The following is a 21,321-nucleotide window of genomic DNA, read 5'->3' as shown; positions in this document are numbered from 1 at the left end:
TCCAGCACACTCATTTATTTCAGTTTATTTCTTGTTTTTTCTCCGATTCCATGGCTATTTCAAGAGAACCTCGCTTTTTTCAGATGTTTGTTTATTTTAACACGTTTTAGTATATCGTCTCTGTCGGCCCGAGTTTGACCATGTAATGGCTGGGGCAACCGGCGACACTTTAAGCCTGTTCTTTCTTTGGGACAAAGTTTCCGGCCGCAACTTTTCGGTTGACACTGGTGCTGAAGTCAGCGCACTTCCCCCACTGGCTTCGAACGTCGTACCATACCTAAGGGTTCCGTTCTCAAGGCCGCTAATGGAAGCTCCATAGCCACTTACGGCTACAAAGTTGTTCAACTGCACATCCCCTCTGGTGTTTACAAATGGAAGTTCGTGTTGGCTGTTGTCTCACGCCCACTGCTCGGTGCTGACTTTCTCCGCGCTAATCGCCTGCTTGTCGACGTTGTCAGGAAACGTCTTGTTCACTCAGAGGTGTTCGCGAGTTACCCCTTGAAAACGTCTCTACACCAACCGCCACAACTTCGCACTCTCAATTCCGTGCTTTGCCCCTACGAGAAGTTGCTGGAGAAGTTTCCAAAGGTAACAGTAGAGGCTTATGTTGTAATTTTTGGTGGCTCTGCAGCGTTTTTCAGAAATGTATTATGGCTGATAGAGCAATCGGTTGAGTCAGCTCCAGTCAATCGAGGGCCTGAAACTTCCTGCTTCGCCCAACATACCGTTCTGTACCGAAAGTTGGAAGTACTTCACATTCGAGCGGAACATAGGCGAGGCGATTTTAGGCTTCCTTCAAATAGTTGCATTTAAACTATTTCATTTCAACAAAATACAGTTGTAGCAAAGTACGTAACGCGAGGATCCGAAACATGAGTAAAGAAAGAGGAGAATTATTACAACAAATGGCAACGACATCGTTTGATCAAGGTAACATACCAAACTGATCAATATTCATGAAGCTCATTGGGTTTAGTTTTGTAGCTAAAATGTGGCTCTTTTCCGTTTGTTTTAGGTGGCACTGCTGGTTCGTCATGCGAAACGACAAACAAAATTCCCCGCGATGAAACCTCAGGGCAGTTACGAAATATGGAGCGCTTGATGGAAAAGACAATAAAGATTGCGGGAGTTTCAGTGTTGTTATTTGGCATCTTTATGTTAGTTGGTTTTGGTGCAACGTGCTTTTGGGTAAGCATCAATGCATTAAACAAAATACCGTTTTAGTGCGTTTAATGTATGTTGGACTTTAATGAAAACTATAATAATACAACGCATACAGTGCATATATTTCTTGAGCTTAAACCGAACGTTTCATTCATATTTTTGTAGATTGATGCAAAACTTAGTGGCCTCCCAGCAAGTAAGTGGTATTGTTTATATAAATGATACATTATTTTAAATAATACATATATTTTTACACAGAACTTAACGTCGCACCCAGCAAACAACGCGGATCTCCTCAAACAATACTTACCAGTCAGCTCAAAGAACAAAACGGTTAGAGTTATCGATTTGATTATCTTTAGTGACCCCAAACGATTTTGTCAATGGTTTCAGATATTTTGGAAAAAAAAATGGACATCATTACAGAAAATTTTGAGTTTCTCAAAGGTTCGTTGGTCTACAACACGTGTTTCGTTTAATTTTAATACTTATGGATGGCATACTACCATTTTTTATGCATGGCTTGCTACCGACATCGCAAACATCCAAACTCACAGTTTAATCTTTCCACTAAGATTTATACCAGGAAATACTTCAAATTCGTCTCGACCACAAGAACTTCACATTGACTAACGAGGGTCGCCTTTCTGTGATTAGAAGTTTAATTCGTGATAATCATGACAGTATTGACCAAACAAACTCCATCGCAAATGAAATAAAAGGTAATATTTTGTTGTTGCTGCAACCAGGAGGGGTATTTCAATGGACGTAACAACTTCTTGTGTTCACTATTGTTCCTGATTTAACTTTAAAAACAGGAAAAAATATTATGTGCAACTGTCTTAATATGGACATTTCCATGGAGAAAACTTAATAAAATACACTTGGGATTTAGGTCAGCAAAATGCTACACATCACTACATACAAGCGTTGCAGAAACATATGTCCACAACTTCAACAATTCAATCCACGAAAAGTGAAAATGTCCTTGGTAAGTTTTAACTGCACATACTATTACCGAACAGGTTTGAACAAACTCAATGTTTGTCTAGGCGAAATGCAAATGCATCGAAATGAAACCACTCAGAACATGCAGGAAATTCGGATAAATATGTCCGCAATACAAGGTAATGACCATTTTGATTATTATTTGTGAATTTGTATGCCTAATTCTGCATGACTTTGATGCTAGTAAACCTAACGACAAAAATTCCACAACGGAGATCGCCAAAAATGTTACTTTTCAGTTTGACGATTCCATTTAGTATTTCCTTGACTTTTCAAAGCAATAAAACACATCACGTTATGTTTAGGTGAATTGAAAATACATCAAAACATATCTACTCAGAAGTTGCAAGAAGTTAAAGAAAATCTAAGTTTAATGCAAGGTATGGGTTACCTAACGAAGGCAGAAATTCACAATTTTCGTGTACAGCAATATGATATGGTTTATATTTAAAATAAAAAAATATTTCAAAGCTGCAGACAGGGTGTGTACACGCACTGTTTCGACCTGTAAGGTCTCATCAGTGCAGCTGTTGTGTGGCACTGTGCTATCTTTCACACTAGCAGGCACACTAGTCTCCACTTTGTGGTACCTTTCGGTCAACGTCGACCTGCAGGGTACCCTATACTAGGTACCGAACAACAGAGACGACGAACCACTGTGGAGCGCACTATGGCCAAACGGAACTGCTTGGTAACCGAATCATTTATTTATGCCTTTTGCACTATCGGTTACCAAGCAGTTACGTTTGGCCATAGTGCGCTCCACAGTGGTTCGTCGACGTTAATCAGCTTATATCTGAATGCCTAAATTCACCAAAATTTTATCTGCCTAATGTTACTGGAAAACTGTAAAACCTTCAGAGCATGTGAACTTATCATGTAAATAGGTATTTTCAATGAATAAATTAAAATTGGTAAAACATACATCTAAGATTATTATGCCAAGACAACTTCATCTTTGTATTGGTGTTAAAGTGAGCAAATTCGTACGGAGCATTCATAGTGATGAACCACGCGACACTCTACCACAAAAAAGCACTCACTTATTTTTTTCCGACAATTAACAAATAACCTCGTTACCAGCATTTGATTATCACATAACCCTCCACGTCTGTCACACTCCTTGCAAAGCATGACCTTATCGCTCAGAAAGGAAGAACAAACGCACTTGCCGATGTTTAACAAACTACAAATCAAACATTTGCCATGTTGTAAATATGCCAGGGAATGGCACAAAAAGGAAAAGAAGTTTTATGGAAACAATTGAACCACAATGATGTGGCAGTAAAAAATATTTTATACTTGCCCTTTAGGAAAGATGGAGAGTTTTCAGAATACTTCATATCGTGAAATTCAACAGATGGCCACAACTACACAAATTCAAGCATTGCAGAATTTTGTGATTGGTGAGTAACTTCTAATTGTGTGGCAAAGCATTTAAATCCTCACAACATTGACAACTTAAACAAAAAGTGCATTCGTAAAATTACAAAATATCTTAACCGCTTCATAATTGAATCATTATTTGGTTTGTTGCAAAAGTTATTTATGCCATGTGTGTCAAGGCGAAATGCAATTGTATCGAAATGAAACTACTCAGAACCTGCAAAAGATTCGGATAAGAGTATCTGCATTACAAGGTTAGTACCATTTTGATTAAAACTTGTAAATTTAAATGGTTTAGTCCTGTGGGATGTGATGGCAATAAACCTATTGAAAAAAACTTCCATAACGGACGTGTGCAAAAAATGTTGCTTTGCAGTTTGACGATTCCATTACTGCATTTTGTAACTTAAGGAACGCTGTTGTAATGAAACTGTTGTAATGAAGAAAACAAACACTTTTTCCTTCCTGCAGTAACAGTGTAATAATATCCATTAATTTTACCTATAACCCACAAAGAATCATAGGGAATAAATAAACAGTAGAAAGTTGTTAAACGTCACAAAAATGTTTGATAACTTTGTTGTGTTCAGGCCAAATGGAAATTCTCGAAAATAAAAGTACTACTTTGATGCAAGGAATGCAGATACGTTTAACATCAATACAGCGTAAGGACCTTTGTTATCTAAATGTTGTGCAAAATATTGTATTACGGTTTGTTCTTAATTGTCGCTCACATGCTCATCCTTTCTATGACTGTTGTTTCTGATTTGAGTTTCAAATCAGAAAAAATAAATATGTGTAACTAATTATCATAACATGAACATGTCAATGGAGAAATATTACCATAATAAACTTGGAATTTAGGTCAGCAAAATGCTACACATCACTACATACAAGAGTTGCAGAAACATATGTCCACAACTTCAACAATTCAATCCGCAAAAAGTGAAAATGTCCTTGGTAAGTTTTAACTGCACATAATATTAACGAACAGGATTGAACAAACTCCATTGTAATTACTTCAAATATTAAAACATTTAGATATAAACCACAGGCAGCAAATGTTGGCCTAGCAATCGCTATGTAACTTCCGTAATGGCTCTATATGCACACAAAGCAATAGCTTTTGACAACAGGGTCAGTCTGGCTGTTGTTTGGAATATATATTTCGCCCTGTGGGCATCGTCAGTTCCTTAGTTTCAGTAAACGCAACGATTAAATGATTTAAAAAGCGTCTTATTCAAATACAACTTCATAGTTGATTCGTCATTTGGTTTGTTACAAAAGTTATTTATGCGAATGTTTGTCTAGGCGAAATGCAAATGTATCGAAATGAAACTACTCAGAACATGCAAGAAATTCGGATAAATATGTCCGCAATACAAGGTAATGACCATTTTGATTATTATTTGTGAATTTGTATGCCTAATTCTACAGGACTTTGATGCTAGTAAACCTAACGACAAAAATGCCACAACGGAGATCGCCAAAAATGTTACTTTGCAGTTGGACGATTCCATTTCTGCGTTTTGCATGTGAACGAATTTCGTTTTACTTTAAACTTATTCTTCCTTTAGCAACAACGTAATATTGGCCATGTATCAATCTAAACTTTCAACCAGATTTCAGAGCAATAAAATAGGAATACAAACATTTCTTGTCTGATAAAACCCCGCTTGAACACTAACCGTTAAAAACGTTCCCCGTTTAATAGTCCAAGATTGCTATATTTCTTGGACTATTGCTACAAAAGGTACTATGTTATAACTAATCACTGTGCCATCATCGTTCGAAACATAAACATACCAAACTTGTTGTTTAGATCAGCAAAAATCTACATATCAGTACATTAACGCGTTACGGAAACAAATGACAACATCTTCACAAATCCAAGCGTTGAGAAGTGATATAACTAATATGTTTTATTTGCGCAAAAAATTAAGGATCATAGGATTACAAAGATAGTGAAAAGGTGTTAAAAAGTTACAAAAATGATTACTATGTTGTGTTTAGGCCATATGGAAACTTATAGAAATGAGTCTACTGCTGTGATGAAAGGCATAAAGGGAAGTTTAACATCGATACAAAGTAAGGATCTTTGTTTTCTGAAAGCTGTTCAAAAGATTGGAATATTCTCAATTAAAGCACATAGGGCAGTGTTTCTCAACCTGTGGTACCACTAGTCCTTGATCCTGATAAAAAAACAATTGTGCTACACTAGGTCTGCAAAATTAAAATGGTGATGAGGAAATGCCGACTATGTTGTTTTCAGGTCAAATGGAAATTCGTGGAAATGAAACCACAGTTGTAATGCAAGGAATTCAGAGAAGTGTAGCATTAATACAAAGTAAGGACCGTATTTACTTGAAACATGTGCAAAATATTATATTATGTTTTGTCCTAATGTGAAGCACACGGGGTAAATGCAAATATTCGATTAACTTGAATTAAGTTTCGCCAACAAAATTAAATTTCGACAACACCCTAATTTTTACTTTCTATGCTTTTGGTGACATGGGAGACATTCTTCGTTATGTGTCATTATACTTGGATTTTGCCTAAAATTTAAACAATGCTTGAATATTCTAAGTTGAATTAATGGGCCATGTTTATTATTAAAGTTAAAATGCAGTATTCAGGTATGGATTTAACATAATTATTTGATTGTGTAAAATCTGTTTAAAGTCACACTTTTATAATCAAAACAACACATTACATTAAACTAAACCTTGAGCAACAGTATAGCAAGACCCTGAAAACACAGTTGAATATCTTAGAAATTGTGGATTATAAAGAAATATATTTCCTTTAAGTGGCCTTAATAAATCTTCACCAGCACAGCAATGGCGAAGGATCTAAAGTTGAATAATTGAACGAGATTATTTTGACAACCCTTGAGAGATACTAACATTGTTGATATTGAAGCACAAAAGCATTATATACTTAAAATGTAACAAATTAAACATCTTGTAATGTGTAAAATACATAGCCTACGTTCAGGTCAACTGGAGATACATCGGGATGGAAGCAACCAAAGTATGAGAGATATCCAGGGAAGCGTAACCTACGTACAGGGTAAAAATATTACTTTTAACGTTTTATTCAATTATTAGGTAGGGCAAAATGTGTAAAGGAATTCGTTGAGACGTATAGTTAATATTCACTTATTAAGGGTAATGTTCTGACTTTTTCAGGGGGTAACACTGCATGCAAACGGCTGCAAAAACCTTTTGAAACGTTTTTGTCTCAGAAAATCACATTATGTTCACTTCGTTGTAATCCAAACTTACAAACGATTAACTCTACTCACAAAACTTCCTGTTTATTCAGATAACTTAGAAAACTATCGAAATGGCACCATCGCTGATATGCAAGCTCTGCAAAGTTATGTTACAGGTAAGAAATTTCCATGCCCAAATTTATCGCTACCCCATCCACATTAGATTAGATCAGTGCGTGGTTCTTTCACTTTTTTAGTCGCGCCCCCTGAGATTATTTATCAAATCTAGCACCCCCTTCCAACCCTCAAAGGAATCTAATTCAAAAAGAGGTTTTTATTTATTTGTAATATCACTCACCAACGAGAGAACGAAAGAAATGAGAGTTGTTTCATAATCCAGGTGTTTAATGCGTGGTTTAGTGAATGGCGATGCACATCGCATGTAGGCTGCACCTCACAAATACAAAACCACTAGCCAGTAAGTTAAAACTACTTTCGTCTGCACAATGACAAACATCGCATCAACAGTTACCCCGTAGTTTGTTTTGCGGACAAACAGCTAAATCTTTGCTCAAAGGTTTGGGTACACAAAAAAACTAAATAGATCATAGATTGGTCGCTAGACGGGTTTTGCAAAACTTTTGCTCCACCTTGCCAACCTTCCACGACCCTAGAGAGCGCCCTGTTAGTTTAAGAATCCCTGGTTTAGATCATCTCACGAGATACGGAAGCGCACCACTAACAGTGTGACGTCAGTGAAAGATAAACAACCAAGATTCAAGGAAACGCTCGTCATTAAGCGACCATCAATGTTCTGTTGTTTAGGTGAGGTTGCAAGGTTTAGGAACGTCATGGAAACTTTAAAGAATCAGACTACAACGTCTTCTGGAAAAATAAAAAATGAAAGCGTTTGCGGCGGTACGTGTAAAAATTTAAGCCAAAAAAAATTCAAGTTAACAGATTTCCGCCTATGGGATTACAGCCTAATTGATTCACATGTAAACACGAAAATACTGGAAGATGTAATTAAATGCGAAAAGAATAAATTGCTGTTCCAAGCGTAAAGGTATTTTTAAGTGAGCTGCATAAGGAGCCGCTGTTTCGACCTGGGAAGTCTCATCAGTGCATCTTGACTTACGTTTTGTTTTTAAGAAAAAAGAGAATTGGAGCGATATGTGAGAGCACTCAGTAAAGCTGCAACTCGATCTTTCCAAACTTCAATTCCAAATTTTTACCAGTTTAAATACGATGGTAACCGAAATGACAGTATAAATGATGGTGGACACGATATGTACGATCGCGGAAATATGGTAAAGAGAATTCAAATAAAACGAATCTTTTTGCATTTACAACTTACTACAGTGTTGTGATTTCCAGTTACGAGTTTGGAAAGACAGCGATCAACCAATATCAATACATTACAACGAAACATACAGGTGGTTTGGAGAATAATGAACGCTTTATTTACTCGCCAAATGCTTGTATTTATTCAGGGCTGAAGATGGATCGTTCACGGTTACATCGGTTACCGATCATCCGTTTATCTTGGCGATGTTGATCAGAAACCGAAAACGTAGTGGACAAAGTTTTTTTATTGAGGTATAAATGTTTGAGTCCTATTGAAGAATCGTCCTTCAAAAGCAAATTTTTACGAATATTTTCAAATGTTGCTATATGTAAAAATTTTAAAGGTCGTATATAAAAATTTCAAGACCAATCGAGTACACAACAGACACGGGCAAACTGCGGCCCGCTGGACAAATCTGAACCGTTGGGTCATTGCACTCTAGCCTAAGTAAAGAACACTGTTTATAATGTTCGCCTATGAACGCTGTTAATGCTGCATGTTACCGCTATGTTAGATCACGTTTTATTTAGCTTTGCTGTTGCAATTGTTAACAGTAAGTTATTTGGAATAACTTAGTTCGTAAATTGTAGCGGAAACGCTTGTTGTTCATTTCATACCCGCATAGAGCAGACCCGTCGGTGAATGATTTTATAATTTTCAAACAAACGAAGGGGAGTTAATTTGATATAATATTGCAGATACCTGCTGTTCAATATTATAGTTTTGAAAATAGATTATTTTCTATGTACTTTTTTGGCTGTTTAGAGGGGTTAAATGCTATCCTTGCCCTTCTTATGGACGAATATGGCCTCTCTCACATTTATTGGAATAATTTTATAACTAACAATTAAAATGATAGAAATATCTGACTTCAGGAATCGGGAAACTTGGGAGCTGATGGAGTTGGACATGACGCAACGAGTTCCGGTTCGTTTACCCAAGGTTCAATCTACTCATCATACCGGACTTTTCAAGTGTATGGAGCATCCGACCCATCCATCATAGAGATATTTCTAAGCATGTCAAGCACTGAAGTAAGAAATTGTATAAAAAGGTTGAAGTAACAGGAAATATTGTTATCCAGATCCAAACAAAAGACACTACACATTGGTTAAATGTTAATATGTATACGATGTACTTGTTTATTGTTTGCTGCAGATTTTTGATTCAACTGGAAGCAGCACTCTACACTTTACAGACAATAAACCAGGTACAAGATACACGAACAACACTGCGCGACTTTCCGGTCAATTCAGCAATCAATACTTCTGCTACATTCTCGCTTCTAGGTTGGTATTATTGCAAATACAAGTTTTCAGTCTAACTGCAACAATTTGTTACCTAAACCAGCTGTGTCCGACCGTAACGCATTGTTGGGCCAAAATTTATTTTGCTTTACAAAAAGGAAAGCGCAATAAATTTTGACTCTTCACATAGCACCGGTGTATAATGCAGAACAAATATGACCATTACTTTTCCATTTTTTTACTGTCGTGCAAGTGTTCCAAAGGCCCTGCAAAACTGCCAATTGATTCATATATATGATACTATAGGAATATTAAACATTACAAACGTGTAAAAATAAGCTTCAGAATTTTTTTGCGACTATTTAAACCTGTTTCAATTTAAAACCTACATCAATGTAAGATAAAATGGACCCTCAGACAAAAAGTTGTAATTTAAACAGCACGTTTTAACCCAAAACGGCGACAATGTTAGAGTTAAGGTCTGTACGTTTTATGGAATTCGTGCAATTTCTTTACACATATTTTGTCTTTCTTTCTGTCTGTCTTTATTTACAGTCCGTGGTAATTTCTTGTTTCACGGGACCACGCTCACCTGGATAACTTTCTTTGTTAGTTAGGTGGCATTCATTTTAATTGAATTAAAATTAGGGCTTTGTAAAAAAATGTGCCACTGCTGTTTTCTGGTGTTGGCTTTTCAGTTCGTAAACAAAGGCAATTCCTAAAAACTAATATTTTTGTTTCAAGTTAAAACCAAGTAAACAATACGACCTATTTTCGTGTTTAAGTTGGCGCAATTTATTTAATAATCAACAAAATGTTTCAAGAGATCTTCTTACCTAAGGGCCTTTCGCTGGGTATAACAGTGGAGGCTGTCAAGTGAGGTCATGTGCATTGGCATGTGATAGAATGTGTTTGCTTGAAAATTCTGAAAAAAATACACAAACTGGAAATCAGTAGGATGTTTGGTTATAGATTAGCACAACTTTATTGCTAAAGCAATGAAGCCAATACTATGTTTAATTATGCTGCATGTTGAGCCATTGTTTCTACCTGTTAGGTCTCATCAGTGTAGCGTTAGTGACTATACTACCATCTCGCCCGCCAAAAAGGCCAGACGAAATCTGCTGTTTGCCTCAAACACGAAGAAAATGCGATCCACATCTGAGTGCAACGGGCTTCTTATATGAGATTGAAGAAATAAACATAATTAAGTCTAAACTAAAATGTTTTTTTTTCAGATATCCATCTGCATATACAAGTTCACAAAGCTTGAGGACTGCCCTGATTGAGTTTATTCGTGTCTTCCAAACCATCTATAAACCATAAAAGACACGAAAATTTGTGTTGGTTTTAGGCTTGATCGATCATGCCCATTTTGTAGATTAACTATTGACAATTGTGAATATATTCCGATAATTTTTGATTGTTGAGCACAAAGCAACGTTTGACTTCCTTTAACTTGCTGACGATATGTTTTTATATGCCAGAGTCAAATTACTACTGCATTTATTACGACAGACCAAGTATTTTGTTTTACAAGGCTTTTCACTTATATGTTTTCATTTATGGGTTTTTCCATCGTGTATATTTCATTTGTGGGTTTTTCCATCGTACATATTTCATTTATGCTTTTAAGCATCATCAGTATCACTAAAACACATAAACAACACGTTTCAAAACTAACATAAATATAAGAATGTCAATGCAAAAAAAGACTCACAAACTTTGCAGATGTAAAGACGGGGTAAGCAAATGTCGGCTTCAGCAAAAACTATAAGGTTCATTAAACTGCCTTGAATAAAACCAATAGAAGCGGTGGGTGGATGGAAAAAAAAGGCAGAACAACGGCAGAAAAGAATAGTAACAAATTTAAGGCAATTTGCCGGCAACGACCTGACCTTACGCAACGGCACTGATAACGGTTATCATGCTTGCCACGCTGTTAGTGGAAACAGGGGCGATATGCCCTAAAAACACTTACTTTATAATGGGCAATAAAGGGCGATTAAGTTTTATTTTTGAGTTGATTTTGTGAAACCATTCATCTTTAAAAACGTCTAATAGGTGGACTGGGTCTGTTCTATACAAAAACAATCTGATAACATTTTGCGTTGTGGATATTCCAGTGTTGTTTATGTTACACTATGAAGTGGTGAAGCAACATGGCTAGGTCGGTGTTTCCATTATACTTTTCTAATTTCCAAATAGCTTGATGCCTGTTCAAACGTGTGAAAAACTTGATATTTGATCGACCAACGTATTAGGCACGACAAAAAACACAGGTGGCTACATAAATGCCATAGTTTCGGCAGGGTTAATGTCTGGCGATGTGGTATTGGCCCCTTAGGTGTTGGTAAATGGCTTGTACTAACAACCGTTTATGCGTGGTTGCCAAAATTACCGGGGGCTCAGTGTTTGCAAGGCTGTGACAACCCTATCTTGTGCGTATTTTCGTCGTGACAATGTGCTATACCTCTGTATACTTGAAGAGTATACGAGCGAGAGTGGGTGGGCCTTGCATACTACCATAGTATGTGGATTGTATGGATGTGCAACGGATAACACTGGGACCAAACATGTCCTCTTCAGTCTTTCGCTAGGTTTAGAATATCGTTATCCATGTTTGTTTTTTTTAAATGGAGATCCCAAGGCTTTAGATTTAAGCTTTCCCAGGCGACTATGGTAGTCGTTGTCAAGTTCATTAAAGCGGTGCAACCTTCAAGCCTGTCCCTGCAGAACATTGATATTCAAGCCGCAAACTACCTTTGAAGAAAAGATCGCCATTAACGTCAGCAATGGTCTGGACAACATTACACACACGCAAAAAGACGTGGGCGTACTATTTCTTAACGAAGAACACGTCTCTTTCACCTGATCTCCGTTTCCGTTTAAAAACCATCGAATAAAACCAGCTTTGCATCGATGCTTTATCGACTTTCCTACCACCCTCCGACAGTTTCAAAAAAATAATACACGGTTTTGGGGTCAATTTAGCGTCAGGTATTTCTGCTTTCTTGCTTCTGGGCGAGTCATGTTTGAGATCAACGGCATGAAATAATAGAGTTTGTGCATGAAACAAGCCTTGTTAAACAATGGTTCTAATGATGTGACCGTTATACCTAGAGATTCGGAGTTATATTTCCTTACAATGTTCCTTGAACTACAAATGCACAACGTAGGTCAGACTGGAATTTGACAAGGCAAGTCGGGGAGTAACGACAAGACGGACCTGCGACTCCTCTTACACAAGCACTTACCTATCGTCAATTCAACACTCAGCTATTGCCAACTGTTCAGCAGTGACACTTGTAGAACAATCAATGGCCAAATGGTTAAACCTTAGCCAACCTTCAATAAACATCTAAAGAATGATCCTTCCCAGGATTCGTGGAAAGATATTGTTGGTGTTTTATTGCTGTGTCTTACGGTTGTAACGTACTTTCCTTTTTGCTTTTATCCTTGCTTTTGTTTTCTTGTATTAACGTCGCGCGTTCGTGCTGCGGGTGATTGTTTCGTTGCGAGTTTACGTGAATCGCAATGCCTTTTATTAATGGGATTATCTTTAATGAAGGTGTGCCTATTAAATATTGCCCTTTGCCCTGCGTCACAAAACGTATCACCTTTAGATTTTCCAAATTTTTTTTATTGTTTATCACCAAGTTCAACTTCCTACAAAGTTTTTTAGTTATCATGGTCAATTGTGTACGATATAACCACACCTTATTCCATATCGGTGATGGACAGTCACAAGTGTACTATAAAGCGTGATGATCACCTGGTTCATATCCATTTTGCCTCAAACATTTAGTCAACTGCGATTCTCGCATACTGTCGTCTTGATTAAGAAAATACATTAATGTAAAGAATTATTTACTTTTATTTTTTACTGCCGACTTACTTTTATTACAAGCAAGAACTAGTTGTTTTGAGAAATTGTGTTTCACGTCCTGATATTGTTGGGATTCAACTAAACAAATACAGCAGCGAAGAGTTTTACGCGAAACGCAAACAGCATTGCAAGCAGTTAAACAACATTTATGCAGAAACAAGTAGAACAACACCAAATGCTTGACGTGAATTATTTCCGACGATGCTGGGAAGAACGTTGCTGTCTCACTGATCAAGGCATATAAATTGTTTGGAATATTCGAACAAAATCCATCAGTCCAGCTCGCAAACGGGTATTACCAAGTGACTCCGATGGGTATCTGTAAGTTCTTGAGTACTATTATTTTTTGTGAATGAGAAACCTGGGGCACAAATACAAGGAAATGACATACAGTGATTCAACCTACTATCGGCACAACAATTATAGGCGAACCTCGTTAACTCCCAATATCGATAATCCGAAAATATCGCTATCCAACACTAAACTTTAATTTTACTGCATTTTACCCTTTAAAACCTCATTGATTGTTCTACAAGTGTCATTGCTGAACAGTTGGCAATAGTGTTGAATTGACGATAGGTACGTGCTTGTGTAAGAGGAGTCGCAGTGCAGTCTTATCGTTACAACCCTACTTGCCTTGTTAAATTCCGGTCTGACCTACGTTGTGTATTAGTAGTGCAAGGAACATTGTAAGGAAATATAACGAATCTCTAGGTATAACGGTCACATCATTAGAACCAGCATTGTTTAACAAGGCTTGTTTCATGCACAAACTCTATTATTTCATGCCGTTGATCTCAAACATGACTCGCCCAGAAGCAAGAAAGCAGAAATACCTGACGCTAAATTGACCCCAAAACCGTGTATTATTTTTTTGAAACTGTCGGAGGTTGGTGGGAAAGTCGATAAAGCATCGATGCAAAGCAGTGGTATTCGATGGTTTTTAAACGGAAACGGAGATTAGGTGAAAGAGACGTGTTCTTCGTTAAGAAATAGTACGCCCACGTCTTTTTGCGTGTGTGTAATGTTGTCCAGATCATTGCTGACGTGATTGACGATCTTTTCTTCAAAGGTAGTTTGCGGCTTGAATAACAATGTTCTGCAGGGACAGGCTTGAAGGTTGCACCGCTTGAATGAACTTGACAACGACTACCATAGTCGCCTGGGAAAGCTCAAATCTAAAGCCTTGGGATCTCCATTTAAAAAAAACAAACATGGATAACGATATTCTAAACCTAGCGAAAGACTGAAGAGGACATGTTTGGTCCCAGTGTTATCCGTTGCACATCCATTCCTACCCCTCAAGATGTCATTCCATCGTTGAGGGACACAGTGCGTCAACTGGTGCCGACATCGATGTCACGCCATGGTCCCGTTCGCACAATGCTCCCACAAGCGTTAAGCACGACCCCGTACGTTTTTGTACGCAAAGATGGACACCGACCCCCGCTTACGCCGCCATACGATGGCCCATATCGCGTCCTTGATCGCAATAGCAAGACTTTTACGCTTGCCATTGGTGGACACAATCAGGCCGTTTCCATCGACCGTGTGAAGCCTGCACATGTCGACCTCACACATCCGGTACAGGTGGCTGTGCCTCCTCGCCGCGGTCGACCCCCGACATCAACGCACCACCCACCGCCATCCGACCCGGGGCTGTCCGAGCCGGTTTCGCACACTTCGACTCCGCCTTCTCTGGTTCCACCTGAACCCTCGCATACATCACTGGGCCCACCGGAGCACCAGCACAACTTTTCACATTCAGGCAGACACACGCGCACGCGTGGCAACATTCGTATTCCACTTCGTTTTCAGTGTTGATATATGTCCGTTTCTGGAGGGGGGTCATGTAGCGGCCTCTCTAACTACGTTTGCGCTCCTACAGCGAACCGGACAAATTGCCTTTTTTCTTTTACTCTCGTCCCTCGTGGTTTATTCGCCCATTGTGTCATTCCATTAGTTTGTACCTCGAATAAACACCTCGCTACAATACGACACTACCATATCCATAGTATGATAAAAAATAATTTCATTTTTGGGAAGGAGTAAAAAGGACCACACAAAATGAACTTTAAAGACTTAACAGTAATTCTTACCTTATTCAAATTATACTTTTTTTCCACAGATGTAATATTCCAACAGAAGCATTGCAGATGTTCAGCTGAAATTCAAGTAGCATTTAAAATTTTTTTTTTTTAAATAAAATCATAACAAACCTTTTGATTTGTGTCTTCTGTTTGACTTGTCGCTTCAAATGTCATTTGTCTTTTGTTGAAACCAACATAGTCAAAATAGAATGACCTAAATTATGTTAATGGATCTAAACACATTGGCAACATGCTTCATTCTGATGGTCTGAGCTTGTGCAAAGTAAGCCAAGCAAAACCAAAATATAATAGTTCCAGTCATACACCAACCCACAGAGTATAAAGTTATTATGCTACACTATAACTGAAATCTGGGCCCAACCCGCATTAGAGTATTTAATGCTTCCACGCTACACCATAACTGAAATCTAGGCCCAAACCACATTAGAGTATTTAATGCTTCCAGACTACACCATAACTGAAATCTAGGCCCAACCCACATTAGAGTATTTAATGCTTCCAGACTACACCATAACTGAAATCTGGGCCCAACCCACATTAGAGTATTTGATGCTTCCAGACTACACCATAACTGAAATCTGGGCCCAAACCACATTAGAGTATTTAATGCTTCCAGACTACACCATAACTGAAATCTGGGCCCAACCCACATTAGAGTATTTGATGCTTCCAGACTACACCATAACTGAAATCTAGGCCCTTAACCCACATTAGAGTATTTAATGCTTCCACGCTACACTATAACTGAAGCTCAGGCATTTGCTAACTGATAGCAGATGAATTTGACAGCACTTCTAAAAAAAATTTTTTTGTTTCTGGTAGTGTATGTCAGCAAGTTGATGAAAAAGAAGGCATAACATCAAAGTATATTGATAATTGAATAGACAAGCCTTCTACCAGTGCATATAAACCTTTTCCACAACATAACAGAGACAATGTAGAAAAAAAACAAGGAAAAAAATCAGTTGTATGAAATTGAAGCTACCCTAATTACTGGGTGACACCCACAGCCACACCCACAACTGTTGGATACTTGAACAAATTGCATGAATATGGTTCCATATATGATGCTTTGATAGCAAATTATACATTAGGGATGTTACAGAGGTGATTGTGACATGACCAAATCATCATCATTGAACTTTTTGTGGTTCTGTTTTGGATATACCCTTCCGAGAACAATTGGCGATTGTTATGCAAAGAAAAGAATATGAATAATTGAATATACAAGCCAACTACCAGTGTATAAGCCTTAGCCACAACATGACAGAGACACTCTAGAATAAAAACAAGGAAAAAATCAGCTGTATGAAATTGAAGCGACCGTATTTACTGAGTCATGCCTTCAACGACACTCACAACCCTTTGATTCTTGAACAAATTGCATGAATATGGTTCAATATATGATGCTTTGATAGCAAATTATGCATCAGGGATGTTACAGAGGTGACTGTGACATGACCAAATCATCATCATTGAATTTTTTGTGGATATGTTTTGGATATACCCTTCCGAAAACCATTGGCGATTGTTATGCTGAGAAAAGAATTACTCAATTGTCTATTGTCCGGAAAGCAAAACCAGTGTTATGGAACCAGAATAAAAACCTGTAACTATAAGTAATGAAGGTGTTCTATTTTTTTTTGGAAATTGGTGTTTTTTTTGCTTCGGCGAAAAAAAAAATTTTTTTTTGTTTGTTTATTATAATTTTTTTCTTCATTTTTTTTATACTGCACCCTCATAATGTTTATTTCATGTTATGTACATTTCTTCCTGCTATTTTGTTGTTTTGTACGCAAAAAATACAGCAATACCACCAGTCAAAATTTGCATGCGCACATCTCGCCATTGTGACGTCATAGAGAGAAACGGAAACCGCCGATCGAAAGCTGAGACCCTCGCGCACAATACGTCTGTAGAACGTTTCGCGCTACTCCCAACGGATAATTGGCCATTTGTTGAGACATGCAATCAGGCCACCTGCTGTGCTGGTTTATTGTTTATGATAAATCGTCATCACAAAGTGACTAATTACTCGAAAAATTTTAATCCGAATGTGTAACGTTTTATGCTGTGACGTAGTGTTCACATTTACGTAATTTTCCATTAGGTAATGGAGAGTGACTTGCAGTTTTGTACTGCCCAGATAAATACCACAGTTCTCGGAACTGCCCAGGGTGAATTGATCGTAACACGTAATTAAGTATCGCGGTTCGCACGCAAGCCGCATAACTGAATTGCTTTTAAATCTCTGGTTTCTGTGGCCCGAATTCATTCCACATTGTGGGATCGCCTACTCTGCGCTGGGCTTCTGCCTAGTGTAGTTTCAACATTCCATTCTACATGTTGGTACGCTTTTAGCGTAGAATCACCGTTTGTTTATGCTACTCTGGGGCTGAGTTGTATTTCTGAACATATATCTTTCGTTTTGGTGAATAAAACAAACTAACACAAAAAAAAAAAAAAAAAAAAAAAAAAAAAAACGGATTTCATCGTTCCCCATATACAACGTTGGATATTATCCGTGATTGTTCGTTTCCCCCTGCCCAATTTCCGTCTCGTTATTTTGGCCCGGGCTGCCGGCGGGCGTTGGCTTGTCGCTGCGGGAAATCGCACTGTCAATTCCGGCGAACCAACATGTAGAATGAATGGTGAAACTACATTAGGCAGAAGCCCAGCGCTGAGTAGGCGATCCCACAATGTGGAATGAATTCGGGCCACAGAAACCAGAGATTTAAAAGCAATTCAGTTATGCGGCTTGCGTGCGAACCGCGATACTTAATTACGTGTTCTCCCTGGGCAGTTCCGAGAACTGTGGTATTTATCTGGGCAGTACAAAACTGCAAGTCACTCTCCATTACCTAATGGAAAATTACGTAAATGTGAACACTACGTCACGCATAAACGTTACAAATGTAAATATTTTTTTTTTTATAATAAACTTCAAGCTGTCTGTTGCTGAAAACCTTAGGTCGCTAGGCCAATTACAACGGGAGAAATAATTTTAGGTAATATCCTCCTTTTTTGGGCTGAGATGGGGCCCGAGGCAGTTAAAGGGTGTTAACAAGGCAATGGGCAAAAAGCGTGCTCGCACTGCAGATGCACACAAAAGGACGACACAGTCAATCAATATTTTACGAAGACTTTACTTTAGGTAACAGTAGAGGCTTATGTTGTAATTTTTGGTGGCTCTGCAGCATCTTTCAGAAATGTATTATGGCTGATAGAGCAATCGGTTGAGTCAGCTCCAGTCAATCGAGGGCCTGAAACTTCCTGCTCCGCCCAACATACCGTTCTGTACCGAAAGTTGTAAGTACTTCAAATTCGAGCGGAACATAGGCAAGGCGATTTTAGGCTTCCTTCAAATAGTTGCATTTAAACTATTTCATTGCAACAAAATACAGTTGTAGCAAAGTACGTAACGTGAGGATCCGAAACATGAGTAAAGAAAGAGGAGAATTATTACACCAAATGGCAACGACATCGTTTGATCAAGGTAACATACCAAACCGATCAATATTCGTGAAGCCCATTGGGTTTAGTTTTGTTGCTAAAATGTGGCACTTTTCCGTTTGTTTTAGGTGGCACTGCAGGTTCGTCATGCGAAACGACAAACAAAATTCCCCGCGATGAAACCTCAGGGCAGTTACGAAATATGGAGCGCTTGTTGGAAAAGACGATAAAGATTGCGGGAGTTTCAGTGGTGTTATTTGGCATCTTTATGTTAGTTGGTTTTGGTGTAACGTACCACAAGGTAAGCATCAATGCATTAAACAAAATACCGTTATAGTGCGTTTAATGTATGTTGGACTTTAATGAAAACTATAAGAATACAACGCATACAGTGCATATATTTCCTGCGCTTAAACCGAAGGTTTCATTCATATTTTTGTAGATTGATGCAAAACTTAGTGGCCTCCCAGCAAGTAAGTGGTATTGTTTAAATATATGATACATTATTTTACATAGTACATATATTTTTACACAGAACTTAACGTCACACCCTGCAAAGAACGCGGATCTCCTAAAATAATACTTACCAGTCAGCTCAAAGAACAAAACGGTTAGAGTTATTGATTTGATTATCTTTAGTGACCCCAAACGATTTCGTCAATGGTTTCAGATATTTTGGGGAAAAAACTGGACATCATTACAGAAAATTTTGAGTTTCTCAAAGGTTCGTTGGTCTACAACACGTGTTTCGTTTAATTTTAATACTTATGGATGGCATACTACCATTTTTTATGCATGGCTTGCTACCGACATCGCAAATATCCAAACTCACAGTTTAATCTTTCCACTAAGATTTATACCAGGAAATACTTCAAATTCGTCTCGACCGCAAGAACTTCACATTGACTAACGAGGGTCGCCTTTCTGTGATTAGAAGTTTAATTCGTGATAATCATGACAGTATTGACCAAACAAACTCCATCGCAAATGAAATAAAAGGTAATATTTTGTTGTTGCTGCAACCAGGAGGGGTATTTCAATGGACGTAACAACTTCTTGTGTTCACTATTGTTCCTGATTTAACTTTAAAAACAGGAAAAAATATTATGTGCAACTGTCTTAATATGGACATTTCCATGGAGAAAACTTAATAAAATACACTTGGGATTTAGGTCAGCAAAATGCTACACATCACTACATACAAGCGTTGCAGAAACATATGTCCACAACTTCAACAATTCAATCCACGAAAAGTGAAAATGTCCTTAGTAAGTTTTAACTGCACATAATATTAACGAACAGGTTTTTAACAAACTCTATTGTAATTACAAATATTAAAAAATTTAGATCTAAACCACAGGCAGCAAATGTTGGCCTGGCAATCGCTATGTAACTTCCGTGATGGCATTATGCACACAACCCACTAACTTTTGACAACAGGGTCAGTCTGGCTGTTGTTTGGAATATATATTTCGCCCTGTGGGCATCGTCAGTTCCTTAGTTTCAGTAAACGCAACGATTAAATGTTTTAAAAAGCGTCTTATTCAAATACAACTTCATAATTGATTCGTTATTTGGTTTGTTACAGAAGTTATTTATGCCAATGTTTGTCTAGGCGAAATGCAGATGTATCGAAATGAAACCACTCAGAACATGCAGGAAATTCGGATAAATATGTCCGCAATACAAGGTAATGACCATTTTGATTATTATTTGTGAATTTGTATGACTAATTCTGCATGACTTTGATGCTAGTAAACCTAACGACAAAAATTCCACAACGGGGATCGCCAAAAATGTTACTTTTCAGTTTGACGATTCCATTTAGTATTTCCTTGACTTTTCAAAGAAATAAAACACATCACGTTATGTTTAGGTGAATTGAAAATACATCAAAACATATCTACTCAGAAGTTGCAAGAAGTTAAAGAAAATCTAAGTTTAATGCAAGGTATGGGTTACCTAACGAAGGCAGAAATTCACAATTTTCGTGTACAGCAATATGATATGGTTTATATTTAAAATAAAAAAATATTTCAAAGCTGCAGACAGGGTGTGTACACGCACTGTTTCGACCTGTAAGGTCTCATCAGTGCAGCTGTTGTGTGGCACTGTGCTAGCTTTCACACTAGCAGGCACACTAGTCTCCACTTTGTGGTACCTTTCGGTCAACGTGGATCTGCAGGGTACCCTATACTAGGTACCGAACAACAGAGACGACGAACCACTGTGGAGCGCACTATGGCCAAACGGAACTGCTTGGTAACCGAATCATTTATTTATGCCTTTTGCACTATCGGTTACCAAGCAGTTCCGTTTGGCCATAGTGCGCTCCACAGTGGTTCGTCGTCTCTGTTGTTCGGTACCTAGTATAGGGTACCCTGCAGATCGACGTTGACCGAAAGGTACCACAAAGTGGAGACTAGTGTGCCTGCTAGTGTGAAAGCTAGCACAGTGCCACACAACAGCTGCACTGATGAGACCTTACAGGTCGA

General features: G+C 38.0%; 3 protein-coding genes across 3 annotated transcripts in view; all 3 read left to right on the top strand.

The window, feature by feature from the left end:
* Window positions 1-21,321, top strand: part of LOC145890133 (uncharacterized) — a 70,232-nt gene that overhangs the window by 36,431 nt on the left and 12,480 nt on the right. Inside the window, exons 9-15 of the mRNA XM_082981170.1 lie at window positions 2,478-2,552; window positions 3,486-3,578; window positions 3,738-3,812; window positions 4,149-4,223; window positions 4,423-4,518; window positions 4,870-4,944; window positions 20,703-20,777. Of these exons, the coding sequence (XP_082837296.1) occupies window positions 2,478-2,552; window positions 3,486-3,578; window positions 3,738-3,812; window positions 4,149-4,223; window positions 4,423-4,518; window positions 4,870-4,944; window positions 20,703-20,777 (564 nt within the window). The remainder of the gene's footprint in view (window positions 1-2,477; window positions 2,553-3,485; window positions 3,579-3,737; window positions 3,813-4,148; window positions 4,224-4,422; window positions 4,519-4,869; window positions 4,945-20,702; window positions 20,778-21,321) is intronic.
* On the top strand, window positions 749-2,320 carry LOC145888908 (uncharacterized). Its single transcript, XM_082979779.1, has 8 exons — window positions 749-930; window positions 1,016-1,188; window positions 1,330-1,360; window positions 1,423-1,497; window positions 1,558-1,611; window positions 1,740-1,886; window positions 2,060-2,155; window positions 2,217-2,320. The coding sequence occupies exons 1-8, from the start codon at window positions 873-875 to the stop codon at window positions 2,318-2,320; spliced, it is 738 nt and encodes a 245-aa protein (XP_082835905.1). The 5' UTR covers window positions 749-872.
* On the top strand, window positions 5,608-10,953 carry LOC145889814 (uncharacterized). Its single transcript, XM_082980850.1, has 11 exons — window positions 5,608-5,646; window positions 5,831-5,905; window positions 6,559-6,633; window positions 6,889-6,954; window positions 7,604-7,696; window positions 7,931-8,088; window positions 8,156-8,214; window positions 8,272-8,377; window positions 9,002-9,160; window positions 9,285-9,415; window positions 10,612-10,953. Exons 1-11 carry the CDS (start codon window positions 5,610-5,612, stop codon window positions 10,697-10,699), a joined length of 1,047 nt encoding a protein of 348 aa, XP_082836976.1. The 5' UTR covers window positions 5,608-5,609; the 3' UTR covers window positions 10,700-10,953.

Source organism: Ascidia mentula, chromosome 2 (genome assembly GCF_947561715.1).
Source record: "Ascidia mentula chromosome 2, kaAscMent1.1, whole genome shotgun sequence".
In the NCBI taxonomy this organism is placed as follows: Eukaryota; Metazoa; Chordata; class Ascidiacea; order Phlebobranchia; family Ascidiidae; genus Ascidia; species Ascidia mentula.
The sequence above is the reverse complement of the archived record's forward strand: the minus strand, read 5'-3'. Positions and strand labels throughout refer to the sequence as shown.